We start from the raw sequence: 13,254 nt of genomic DNA on the forward strand, positions 1-13,254 counted from the left end.
TACATACACACCCACCCTCACAGAGAGACCCACAGAAAAAAAATATCTACACACTCATAGAGACACAAACCAAAGCACAAAGACATAAACACAGACACCCACAGAAACACTCACAGGAGGAAACATGTATGCACCTTGCATCCCCTAAATCAACAGTGTGTGACATGCATGATAAAAAAAAATGCAGAAATTAAGAGATCACTTTTTAAAGAATCATATTTGTAAAATGTGCAAACAAAAATAATTCTTTGAATTCAAAATTGTACATTAATGATCTGGGTAGATGGCTAGATGAAGAAAAGTACTTTTAAAAGGTTGACATGTTTGTTTGATTTTTCCCTATTTTTCCCAACCAAGAGCACCACTTCAAATATAGTGTACAAATGTTCCCATCTGTCAGCTGTACTTATGGATTTTGAAAATGCTGTACTCTATATGGTCTTGGTGGAACCATAAGCTGTGGTACTCATACCATTAGATCTGATTAAATGCAGGATTTAGGCTTGTTGGTATGTATTTCAAAATTAAGTCAGCTGTAGTGTAAACTGAACAGTTTTAAATTAACCTCATTTCAAACACTGAGCCATCTAAGTCTGAGACTATAACATGTTATGCAGATGTAAAAATCTTAGATAAAATGCCTCCTTGCATCTGGAAAGTCCTTGCATAAAGGGGCAGTGAACTGGAATGTAATATATATATATATATATATATATATATATATGTATATATATAATGCATATCTGCCAAAAGGGCACCTACCATTTGTGTATTGAGGAGGAAACATTTCTGCATGGTTTTAAATATAGAATTTCTACAGCATTGTCAAATAGTCATAAATACACTGCTGCTAAAAAAAAATTGTTTTTATGGACCCCTGGTCCCACCATACAACTACTACCACACTGAAGTTACAATCCGAAGTTGCACAAAGAAATAAAAAACATTTGCTAAGTCCTACCTCCTCTGCAAATGAAAGTGATCTGCCGTCTGACTCAGGCACACACTGTACAAACAAAGTGCCAAGTCTGTCTCGCACTGTGCATAGTGGTTTAGTGCACACTCAGAAATCCTCTCAAATGCTAATAATTTACTCCTTGTAATAACATTTCCAATGCTCAATTAGCACTGTGCTGTAGTACCCACTGGTGGCTGCCAAATTTAAAAAAAAAAAAAACATTTTTTTTTTTTTTAGTTCTTGTTTCATGGGGCCCCCCTGGCCCATTGGGCCCCTGACAGGCGTCACCCCTGTCACCCCCTGATGGCGGCCCTGCCCCAAACAGCACAGAGACAAGCCTCAAACCTTCTGGCACAAAGTCATTTGGAGTGATGAGACCAAAATTGAGCTTTTTGGCCACAACCATAAATGCTACATTTGGAGAGGAGTCAACAAGGCCTATGATTAAAGGTACAACATTCCTACTGTGAAACACGGAAGTGGATCACTGATGTTTTAGGGATGTGTGAGCTACAAAGGCACAGGAAATTTGGTCAGAATTGATGGCAAGATTAATGCAGTATGTTATCAAAAAATACTGGAGGAAAATTTGCATTCATCAGCCCGGAAGCTGCGCATGGGACGTACTTGGACATTCCAACATGACAAATATCCTAAACACAAGACCAAGTCGACCTGTCATTGGCTACAGCAGAATAAAGTGAAGGTTCTGGAGTGGCCATCTCAGTCTCCTGACCTCAATATCATTGAGCCACTCTGGGGAGATCTCAAACATGCAGTTCATGCAAGACAGCCCAAGAATTTACAGGAACTGGAGGCTTTTTGCCAGGAAGAATGGGCAGCTTTACCATCTGAGAAGATAAAGAGCTTCATCCACAAATACCACAAAAGACTTCAAGCTGTCAATGATGTTAAAGAGGGCAATACACAGTATTGAACTGAGGTATGTAAACTTTTGATCAGAGTCATTTGGGTAGTTTCTGTTGTCATTATGATTTAAAGAGTGTAAACACAGTTGAGTGATAATAAATGGCTTCAGCCAAACACTAACCATGAGTGAAAGAAAAGTTTTTGTGTTATCATTCATATTCTCTGAAAAATGGCCAAGAAATAATAAATTCTGCCAGGGTATGTAAACTTATGAGCACAACTGTACCGTAGCCTCCTCACAATAAAAACAGGTATTAGATTTAGGTAAAGAGGGAGTACCCTCTAACGTATCAGAGTCCTCCATAGCTTGCGCTCTGAAGATGGACTATAGAAAAAGATAAATGGCACCTTTATTCCCCCAATGGCTGGGGCACTCACCCACTCCTATGACCCAGGCCCCACAGAGAAACTGCTTCTTCTCCTGTAAACAGCACGGTCAGGAAAGAGGAAATCAATGAGACCATACCCGGTCATGTGGTCTGCCATGCAGGACTGTCCCTGCTCCTGGAAAAAGCTTGCCAATCCTAACAGGCCGCGCAGATATCCAAACCAAAAGTAAAGCCGACTGTTCCAACATCTGCCTGAGCCTCATCTCACACATGTCGCAGCATAAAAACATAATAAAGTCAATTATGCGTAAATCCCCCCTGTTCAATAATCCCCTTCCGGAGATATTAACCTTTAATTCCATACAGATAAAAGGAGTCACACTGTGACCCTGTCTTCTTGCGTTATCATATGAGTATAAAATGAAACGATCTTACCGGAATCACCGCCGTGGAACAGACACACAGCCTCTCAAGTTTGACAGGCTTGTAGCATTGCACCTGTCATGGACTTGAGTGATAGAAGCAGGCAGTAAAACTCGTCAACACTGATTGCTTAGGAGCTGTTAATACAAGTCTGGATGGTTTCGCAGAAAGACTCTCCCTGCATCTCCAGACCCTAACATTCGTCAATGCTCTCACTGAGAGGCTGACAAGACTACTTAAAACTCCAGTCCCATACCGAAGAGTACTACCCTCCATAAGAGACTACTCTGAATCTTCCGACACTTCCCTGCCATCCTCCTGTGACGAAAGGCAAAGAATGACTGGGGGATGAGGGGAGTGGGGGAGGTATTTGAGCCTTTGGCTTGGGTGTTTTTGCCTCCTCCTGGTGGTCAAGTTCTGTATTCCCACAAGTAAGGAATGAAGCCATGGACTCTCCTCATATGAAGATTGAAAAAGCCTTTTATAACCATTTGTTTCCCCTTATCTGTATTGAGCCTGCTTTTCTGCTCTTTTTATCATTTAAAATAAAATACTTTAATGTCCGTGAGTGAGAATCTCCTATGAAGTGCTAGAGCACGAGCAGCTAGGTTATAGTGTAAGTAATATCATTATTGGTGCAAGAAGGCTTTTTTGTTGCTACGTTGTTGCACTATGTACCTTCTGTCCTTTTTTCTGCAAAGAGCCAAATATAACATCAATATTAAAGGGATATGAAACCCAAAAAATTGCTTTCATGATTCAGATAGAAAATAAAATTTTAAACAACTTTCTAATTTACTTCTATTATCCAATTTGTTTCATTCTCTTGGTATCATTTGTTGAAGGAGCAGCAATGCACTACTGGTTTCTAAATGAACACATGGGAGAGCCAATAACAATCAGCTGATATATGCAGTCACCAATCAGCAGCTAGAACCCAAGTTCTTTGCTGCTCCTGAGCTTACCTAGATAAACCTTTCAGTGAAGGATAACAAGAGAAAGAAGCAAATTAAAAAAATAGAAGTAAATTGGAAAGTTGTTTAAAATTGTATTCTCCATCTGAATCATAAAACTTTTTTGAGGTTTCGTGTCCCTTTAAGATCCCAAATTCTTTGGATGATTTTTGAAACAAACTACTTACCTTTTCCTTGAAATGTATGATATATAATTTTTGTGCTTGCGGAGTTAGTAATACATTGCTGTAAACACTTGGCAGGGCTAGATGTTGATTGGTGGATACACAATATGATTTGTGTCATTGGCTCTCTTAGCTCCCAGTAGTGCATTGCTGCGCTGGAGCGGACTTTCGCCGTGTGTTTAACCCCTGTGTATGGGTTAAACACAGTAATATGTCAGCAGCAGTGCAATACAGCGATACACTAACACATATGATCATTTTCCTTTTGCAATTTTATGTCTATTTAACCTTGATTTCCAGGAAAAAACACAATCATAGTTGATAGCTTCTAAAAATAAAAATGTTGTCATTTGATCTAACAGAATTTTTCTTTGTCTAAAAAAACCCCAAAAACTGTATGCATGATGCTGTCCTCTGACTATTAACATCTGGTTAAAGGGACAGTATACAGCAATATTCATTTAGCTGCATGTAATAGACACTACTACAAAGAATAAAATGCACAGATATGGATATAAAAATCCAGTGTAAAACCTTTTAAAAACTTACTTAGAAGCTCCCAATTTAACACTGTTAATGAGATAAGCCTGGGACACCCAGTGAAAGGGGCTGATAGCAGAACCTCCCCTCTCCCCTGCATATGAAAAGACCCATTATACAAACAGAAGCAGTCTGAAGTCTGTATACATCAGTATACATCTAAAACTTGGTGCTTGGTTAGTCTGAAAATCAGCACAATGTTATTTAAAAATAAGCAAAACTATACATTTTTACAAAAACACTCCCAGATGGGCTATATAAATGGATTATCTATAAAACATTTATGCAAAGAAAAATCTAGTGTATAATGTCCCTTTAAGTGCTGTAGGAAACCTCACCATAAAGCCTCTCCAGATGAGCTGGCTGCTTTTTGTATTCCTCCTGGAGTTTTTCAGATTCTTCTAAAATACTTTTGTATTCTGGAATCAGAAAGTCAGTGTTTCCTTCATGAACCTGGAGCTCCTTTTATGGGAAAGTAAGAAACACACAGATTATACATTAGCGCCTGATCTGCTGCTATTAAAGTATGCAATGTAATGTATCCTTACAATCAGAGCTGTGTTTCAGCACTGTTAGACCAATTATAAACTGCTTCCAGATATGATTGCAATATGTATTAATGATGCATTGCAGGGAAACTCAATCTTGTGACCACTCTCTGACAAATACAAGTATAGCAATGAAATTAAAATCAGGCTCAGAATCTAAGCGATATTTTAGATGGACTTTAATTGATCACTTGTATTAAAGATGCTCTGTAATTTACTTTTTAATCTAGCTGTGCCATTCTTATACCCTGCACTCTGGCCGCCCACTTCAAAACTCATATTTTTTGTGAGCTAACAGTTTAAACTGTTCTCCAATCAATGCTCTAACCACAAAAAAGGGCCATGTGGCTAGAGCGACGAATGGAGAACAGTTCAAACCATTAGGTTACAAAAAATATGAGTTAAAGTGGGCATTAAGAGTGTGGGGTATTAGAATAGCACGGCTAGATTAAAAAGGAAGTTACAGAGCATCTTTATTAGAAGTGATCAACTAAAGTCCATCCAAAATATCACTTAGATTCTGGACCTGATTTTAAAACATAAAATTTACCATCACTTTAAGAAAAACAGAATTTATGTTTACCTGATAAATTGCTTTCTCCAACGGTGTGTCCGGTCCACGGCGTCATCCTTACTTGTGGGATATTCTCTTCCCCAACAGGAAATGGCAAAGAGCCCAGCAAAGCTGGTCACATGATCCCTCCTAGGCTCCGCCTACCCCAGTCATTCGACCGACGTTAAGGAGGAATATTTGCATAGGAGAAACCATATGGTACCGTGGTGACTGTAGTTAAAGAAAATAAAATATCAGACCTGATTAAAAAAACCAGGGCGGGCCGTGGACCGGACACACCTATGTTGGAGAAAACAGAATTTATCAGGTAAACATAAATTCTGTTTTCTCCAACATAGGTGTGTCCGGTCCACGGCGTCATCCTTACTTGTGGGAACCAATACCAAAGCTTTAGGACACGGATGAAGGGAGGGAGCAAATCAGGTCACCTAAATGGAAGGCACCACGGCTTGCAAAACCTTTCTCCCAAAAATAGCCTCAGAAGAAGCAAAAGTATCAAACTTGTAAAATTTGGTAAAAGTGTGCAGTGAAGACCAAGTCGCTGCCCTACATATCTGATCAACAGAAGCCTCGTTTTTGAAGGCCCATGTGGAAGCCACAGCCCTAGTGGAATGAGCTGTGATTCTTTCGGGAGGCTGCCGTCCGGCAGTCTCGTAAGCCAATCTGATGATGCTTTTAATCCAAAAAGAGAGAGAGGTAGAAGTTGCTTTTTGACCTCTCCTTTTACCGGAATAAACAACAAACAAGGAAGATGTTTGTCTAAAATCCTTTGTAGCATCTAAATAGAATTTTAGAGCGCGAACAACATCCAAATTGTGCAACAAACGTTCCTTCTTTGAAACTGGTTTCGGACACAGAGAAGGTACGATAATCTCCTGGTTAATGTTTTTGTTAGAAACAACTTTCGGAAGAAAACCAGGTTTAGTACGCAAAACCACCTTATCTGCATGGAACACCAGATAAGGAGGAGAACACTGCAGAGCAGATAATTCTGAAACTCTTCTAGCAGAAGAAATTGCAACCAAAAACAAAACTTTCCAAGATAATAATTTAATATCAACGGAATGCAAGGGTTCAAACGGAACCCCCTGAAGAACTGAAAGAACTAAATTGAGACTCCAAGGAGGAGTCAAAGGTTTGTAAACAGGCTTGATTCTAACCAGAGCCTGAACAAAGGCTTGAACATCTGGTACAGCTGCCAGCTTTTTGTGAAGTAACACCGACAAGGCGGAAATCTGTCCCTTCAGGGAACTTGCAGATAATCCTTTTTCCAATCCTTCTTGAAGGAAGGATAGAATCCTAGGAATCTTAACCTTGTCCCAAGGGAATCCTTTAGATTCACACCAACAGATATATTTTTTCCAAATCTTGTGGTAAATCTTTCGAGTTACAGGCTTTCTGGCCTGAACAAGAGTATCGATAACAGAATCTGAGAATCCTCGCTTCGATAAAATCAAGCGTTCAATCTCCAAGCAGTCAGCTGGAGTGAAACCAGATTCGGATGTTCGAACGGACCCTGAACAAGAAGGTCTCGTCTCAAAGGTAGCTTCCAAGGTGGAGCCGATGACATATTCACCAGATCTGCATACCAAGTCCTGCGTGGCCACGCAGGAGCTATCAAGATCACCGACGCCCTCTCCTGATTGATCCTGGCTACCAGCCTGGGGATGAGAGGAAACGGCGGGAACACATAAGCTAGTTTGAAGGTCCAAGGTGCTACTAGTGCATCCACTAGAGCCGCCTTGGGATCCCTGGATCTGGACCCGTAGCAGGGAACTTTGAAGTTCTGACGAGAGGCCATTAGATCCATGTCTGGAATGCCCCACAGCTGAGTGACTTGGGCAAAGATTTCCGGATGGAGTTCCCACTCCCCCGGATGCAATGTCTGACGACTCAGAAAATCCGCTTCCCAATTTTCCACTCCTGGGATGTGGATAGCAGACAGGTGGCAGGAGTGAGACTCCGCCCATAGAATGATTTTGGTCACTTCTTCCATCGCTAGGGAACTCCTTGTTCCCCCCTGATGGTTGATGTACGCAACAGTCGTCATGTTGTCTGATTGAAACCGTATGAACTTGGTCCTCGCTAGCTGAGGCCAAGCCTTGAGAGCATTGACTATCGCTCTCAGTTCCAGAATATTTATCGGTAGAAGAGATTCTTCCCGAGACCAAAGACCCTGAGCTTTCAGGGATCCCCAGACCGCGCCCCAGCCCATCAGACTGGCGTCGGTCGTGACAATGACCCACTCTGGTCTGCGGAATGTCATCCCTTGTGACAGGTTGTCCAGGGACAGCCACCAACGGAGTGAGTCTCTGGTCCTCTGATTTACTTGTATCTTTGGAGACAAGTCTGTATAGTCCCCATTCCACTGACTGAGCATGCACAGTTGTAATGGTCTTAGATGAATGCGCGCAAAAGGAACTATGTCCATTGCCGCTACCATCAACCCGATCACTTCCATGCACTGAGCTATGGAAGGAAGAGGAACGGAATGAAGTATCCGACAAGAGTCTAGAAGTTTTGTTTTTCTGGCCTCTGTTAGAAAAATCCTCATTTCTAAGGAGTCTATAATTGTTCCCAAGAAGGGAACCCTTGTTGACGGGGATAGAGAACTCTTTTCCACGTTCACTTTCCAGCCGTGAGATCTGAGAAAGGCCAGGACGATGTCCGTGTGAGCCTTTGCTTGAGGAAGGGACGACGCTTGAATCAGAATGTCGTCCAGGTAAGGTACTACTGCAATGCCCCTTGGTCTTAGCACCGCTAGAAGGGACCCTAGTACCTTTGTGAAAATCCTTGGAGCAGTGGCTAATCCGAAAGGAAGCGCCACGAACTGGTAATGTTTGTCCAGGAATGCAAACCTTAGGAACCGATGATGTTCCTTGTGGATAGGAATATGTAGATACGCATCCTTTAAATCCACCGTGGTCATGAATTGACCTTCCTGGATGGAAGGAAGAATAGTTCGAATGGTTTCCATCTTGAACGATGGAACCTTGAGAAATTTGTTTAAGATCTTGAGATCTAAGATTGGTCTGAACGTTCCCTCTTTTTTGGGAACTATGAACAGATTGGAGTAGAACCCCATCCCTTGTTCTCTTAATGGAACAGGATGAATCACTCCCATTTTTAACAGGTCTTCTACACAATGTAAGAACGCCTGTCTTTTTATGTGGTCTGAAGACAACTGAGACCTGTGGAACCTCCCCCTTGGGGGAAGTCCCTTGAATTCCAGAAGATAACCCTGGGAGACTATTTCTAGCGCCCAAGGATCCAGAACATCTCTTGCCCAAGCCTGAGCGAAGAGAGAGAGTCTGCCCCCCACCAGATCCGGTCCCGGATCGGGGGCCAATATTTCATGCTGTCTTGGTAGCAGTGGCAGGTTTCTTGGCCTGCTTTCCCTTGTTCCAGCCTTGCATTGGTCTCCAAGCTGGCTTGGCTTGAGAAGTATTACCCTCTTGCTTAGAGGACGTAGCACTTTGGGCTGGTCCGTTTTTACGAAAGGGACGAAAATTAGGTCTATTTTTTGCCTTGAAAGGCCGATCCTGAGGAAGGGCGTGGCCCTTACCCCCAGTGATATCAGAGATAATCTCTTTCAAGTCAGGGCCAAACAGCGTTTTCCCCTTGAAAGGAATGTTTAGGAGCTTGTTCTTGGAAGACGCATCAGCCGACCAAGATTTCAACCAAAGCGCTCTGCGCGCCACAATAGCAAACCCAGAATTCTTAGCCGCTAACCTAGCCAATTGCAAAGTGGCGTCTAGGGTGAAAGAATTAGTCAATTTGAGAGCATTGATTCTGTCCATAATCTCCTCATAAGGAGGAGAATCACTATCGAGCGCCTTTATCAGTTCATCAAACCAGAAACATGCGGCTGTAGTGACAGGGACAATGCATGAAATTGGTTGTAGAAGGTAACCCTGCTGAACAAACATCTTTTTAAGCAAACCTTCTAATTTTTTATCCATAGGATCTTTGAAAGCACAACTATCCTCTATGGGTATAGTGGTGCGTTTGTTTAAAGTAGAAACCGCTCCCTCGACCTTGGGGACTGTCTGCCATAAGTCCTTTCTGGGGTCGACCATAGGAAACAATTTTTTAAATATGGGGGGAGGGACGAAAGGAATACCGGGCCTTTCCCATTCTTTATTAACAATGTCCGCCACCCGCTTGGGTATAGGAAAAGCTTCTGGGAGCCCCGGCACCTCTAGGAACTTGTCCATTTTACATAGTTTCTCTGGGATGACCAACTTTTCACAATCATCCAGAGTGGATAATACCTCCTTAAGCAAAATGCGGAGATGTTCCAACTTAAATTTAAATGCAATCACATCAGGTTCAGCCTGTTGAGAAATGTTCCCTGAATCAGTAATTTCTCCCTCAGACAAAACCTCCCTGGCCCCCTCAGATTGGGTTAGGGGCCCTTCAGAGATATTAATATCAGCGTCGTCATGCTCTTCAGTAACTAAAACAGAGCAGCCACGCTTACGCTGACAAGGGTTCATTTTGGCTAAAATGTTTTTGACAGAATTATCCATTACAGCCGTTAATTGTTGCATAGTAAGGAGTATTGGCGCGCTAGATGTACTAGGGGCCTCCTGAGTGGGCAAGACTCGTGTAGACGAGGGAGGGAATGATGCAGTACCATGCTTACTCCCCTCACTTGAGGAATCATCTTGGGCATCATTGTCATTATCACATAAATCACATTTATTTAAATGAATAGGAATTCTGGCTTCCCCACATTCAGAACACAGTCTATCTGGTAGTTCAGACATGTTAAACAGGCATAAACTTGATAAGAAAGTACAAAAAACGTTTTAAAATAAAACCGTTACTGTCACTTTAAATTTTAAACTGAACACACTTTATTACTGCAATTGCGAAAAAACATGAAGGAATTGTTCAAAATTCACCAAATTTTCACCACAGTGTCTTAAAGCCTTAAAAGTATTGCACACCAAATTTGGAAGCTTTAACCCTTAAAATAACGGAACCGGAGCCGTTTTAAAACTTTAACCCCTTTACAGTCCCTGGTATCTGCTTTGCTGAGACCCAACCAAACCCAAAGGGGAATACGATACCAAATGACGCCTTCAGAAAGTCTTTTCTAAGTATCAGAGCTCCTCTCACATGCGACTGCATGCCATGCCTCTCAAAAACAAGTGCGCCACACCGGCGCGAAAATGAGGCTCTGCTTATGCTTTGGGAAAGTCCCTAAGAAATAAGGTGTCTAATACAGTGCCTGCCGATATTATTATATCAAAATACCCAGATAAAATGATTCCTCAAGGCTAAATATGTGTTAATAATGAATCGATTTAGCCCAGAAAAGTCTACAGTCTTAATAAGCCCTTGTGAAGCCCTTATTTACGATCGTAATAAACATGGCTTACCGGATCCCATAGGGAAAATGACAGCTTCCAGCATTACATCGTCTTGTTAGAATGTGTCATACCTCAAGCAGCAAGAGACTGCACACTGTTCCCCCAACTGAAGTTAATTGCTCTCAACAGTCCTGTGTGGAACAGCCATGGATTTTAGTTACGGTTGCTAAAATCATTTTCCTCATACAAACAGAAATCTTCATCTCTTTTCTGTTTCTGAGTAAATAGTACATACCAGCACTATTTCAAAATAACAAACTCTTGATTGAATAATAAAAACTACAGTTAAACACTAAAAAACTCTAAGCCATCTCCGTGGAGATGTTGCCTGTACAACGGCAAAGAGAATGACTGGGGTAGGCGGAGCCTAGGAGGGATCATGTGACCAGCTTTGCTGGGCTCTTTGCCATTTCCTGTTGGGGAAGAGAATATCCCACAAGTAAGGATGACGCCGTGGACCGGACACACCTATGTTGGAGAAAAGATGAACATATAAAAAAGGCTAACATATGAGTCATAATTGGTGGTTTGTTATTAAACACTGGCATTAACTGCACAATGAAATACGGATAATATGCACCATGAGTGGAAAGATAGTTTTGTACATAATGATTGATAAAAAATAAACTATTAATTTATTATGTGTGTATATAAAGCTGTTTAAGTTTAAAGTGAAACATAGGCAATATTGGTTTTCTACTAAGCCTCGCTGGCTGATAAAGTCAACTGCTTCTGTTTTACTAGGAGAGAGAGAGAGAGAGGAGAGAGAGAGAGAGGAGAGAGAGAGGAGAGAAAGAGAGAGAGAGAGGGAGAGAGAGAGAGGAGAGAGAGAGGGAGAGAGAGAGAGAGAGGAGAGGGAGAAAGAGAAAGAAAGAGAGAGAGAGAGAGAGAGAGAGAGAGAGGAGAGAGAGAGAAAGAGAGAGAGAGGAGAGAGAGAGAGAGAGGAGAGAGAGAGAGGAGGAGAGAGAGAGAAGAGAGAGAGAGAGAGAGGAGAGAGAGAGAGAGGAGAGAGAGAGGAGAGAGAGAGAGGAGAGAGGAGCATGTGTAATTCCCATTTTTTATCTGGATTGTTGACTATTCTGATACCTTACAGGGCACATCCTGAGGCCTATCCAGTAAATTGGAATAGTGTCTAATTAAATCACTTTTCAGCCACTGGGTCCATACCTGGACTGACATTTCCCTTTCAGCTTCCCACAAAAGTGGAAGGAATGCTGGTATTGAAAAGTAGATTGACAAGAGCAACAGGAAGGCAATGGCTTGTGCTTTTGCTTCATATCAAGGGAAGAAAGGAGCCCCCATTTATTTATTTTAAATAACAATACATGTTGCAAATATAGACTAGGGACTCCACTACTGGAGGTGTTTCCTAAGAATGTAATACAGATTTGTAGATAAACAAAAAACTCCTTCCAGCTTTGTCCTGTAAAGCTCTAATCAATGGTTTAGAAATTATGATTTTCCTTAGTTTAATAAAGTACAAGAACATAATGGGACATGAAAGCCGGCATTTTTCTTCCATCATTCATATGGAGTGTACAGTTTTAAGCAAATTTCACATTTATTTCTAATGTCAGATTTGCTTCATTTTCTTCGTATCCTTTGTTTAAGGAGCAGCTTTGCACTATTAAGAAGCTAACTGAACACATTGGGTAGGCCAATGACAAGACATATATATGCAGATACCAATCAGTAGCTAGCTCCCAGTACTGCAAATTAGATAATAGATGTAAATTGTATGCTATACCAGAATCATGAAAGTTTAATTTTGACTTTACTGTTCCTTTAAATCCTTTTTTTTTTTTTTTCATCTGATCAGGTTTTAAAAAAGTGCCAATAGCATGTGTAATTCCCTGCAGATGAAGAGGAATTTGAGGCCACATCTGATATTTTGAGGAAATCATCAAAACATTCTCTATCAGACAAGACAGGTTCCATCTGCTATTGCAGATCTAGATGGTATATTACATAAATTTGAAGCAGAGTTGAGTTTGTATGGAAAACAGAAACAAAGGCAGATTGGATAGAATACAGATTCTTTAAGTTAGAAACAGTTAGGTCTGTAATATGAAAGCAGAATTGTGCCTGGCTATCTCTGTCTGAAACACATGTAGTTAACAACCTGTCAGCAGGACTGGACTTGGCTTTGTCATAGTATGAAACAGGCCATGTCAGCTACACGAAAGGGGGACTGATCTTGTGAAACTTAAAGGTTCACCAACATGTAGACAGAATAAAATGGAATTGTAAGACATGCTCGTAGTCAAAAGGAATGAATAAGCAACCAGGTCATTCTCAGACAACCCTGCAAAGGGCAGGAGAAGGAACAGGTTCAGGAGCCAGGTCCAGCAGCAACTACATCAAATGGAAAGGCAATTTCCCAAAGAAGTGTCTTCCATTTATAGGGGACTATTTGTCTTTAAACAGAACACT

The 13,254-nt window shown here is 41.4% G+C and overlaps 1 protein-coding gene across 1 annotated transcript in view; it reads right to left on the reverse strand.

Annotated features, from left to right (window-relative positions):
• Positions 1-13,254, reverse strand: part of BBS7 (Bardet-Biedl syndrome 7) — a 261,543-nt gene that overhangs the window by 66,229 nt on the left and 182,060 nt on the right. Inside the window, 1 exon segment of the mRNA XM_053703611.1 lies at positions 4,657-4,780. Within this exon segment, the coding sequence (XP_053559586.1) occupies positions 4,657-4,780 (124 nt within the window).

The sequence above is a fragment of the Bombina bombina genome, chromosome 2 (assembly GCF_027579735.1).
Source record: "Bombina bombina isolate aBomBom1 chromosome 2, aBomBom1.pri, whole genome shotgun sequence".
Lineage (NCBI taxonomy): Eukaryota > Metazoa > Chordata > Amphibia > Anura > Bombinatoridae > Bombina > Bombina bombina.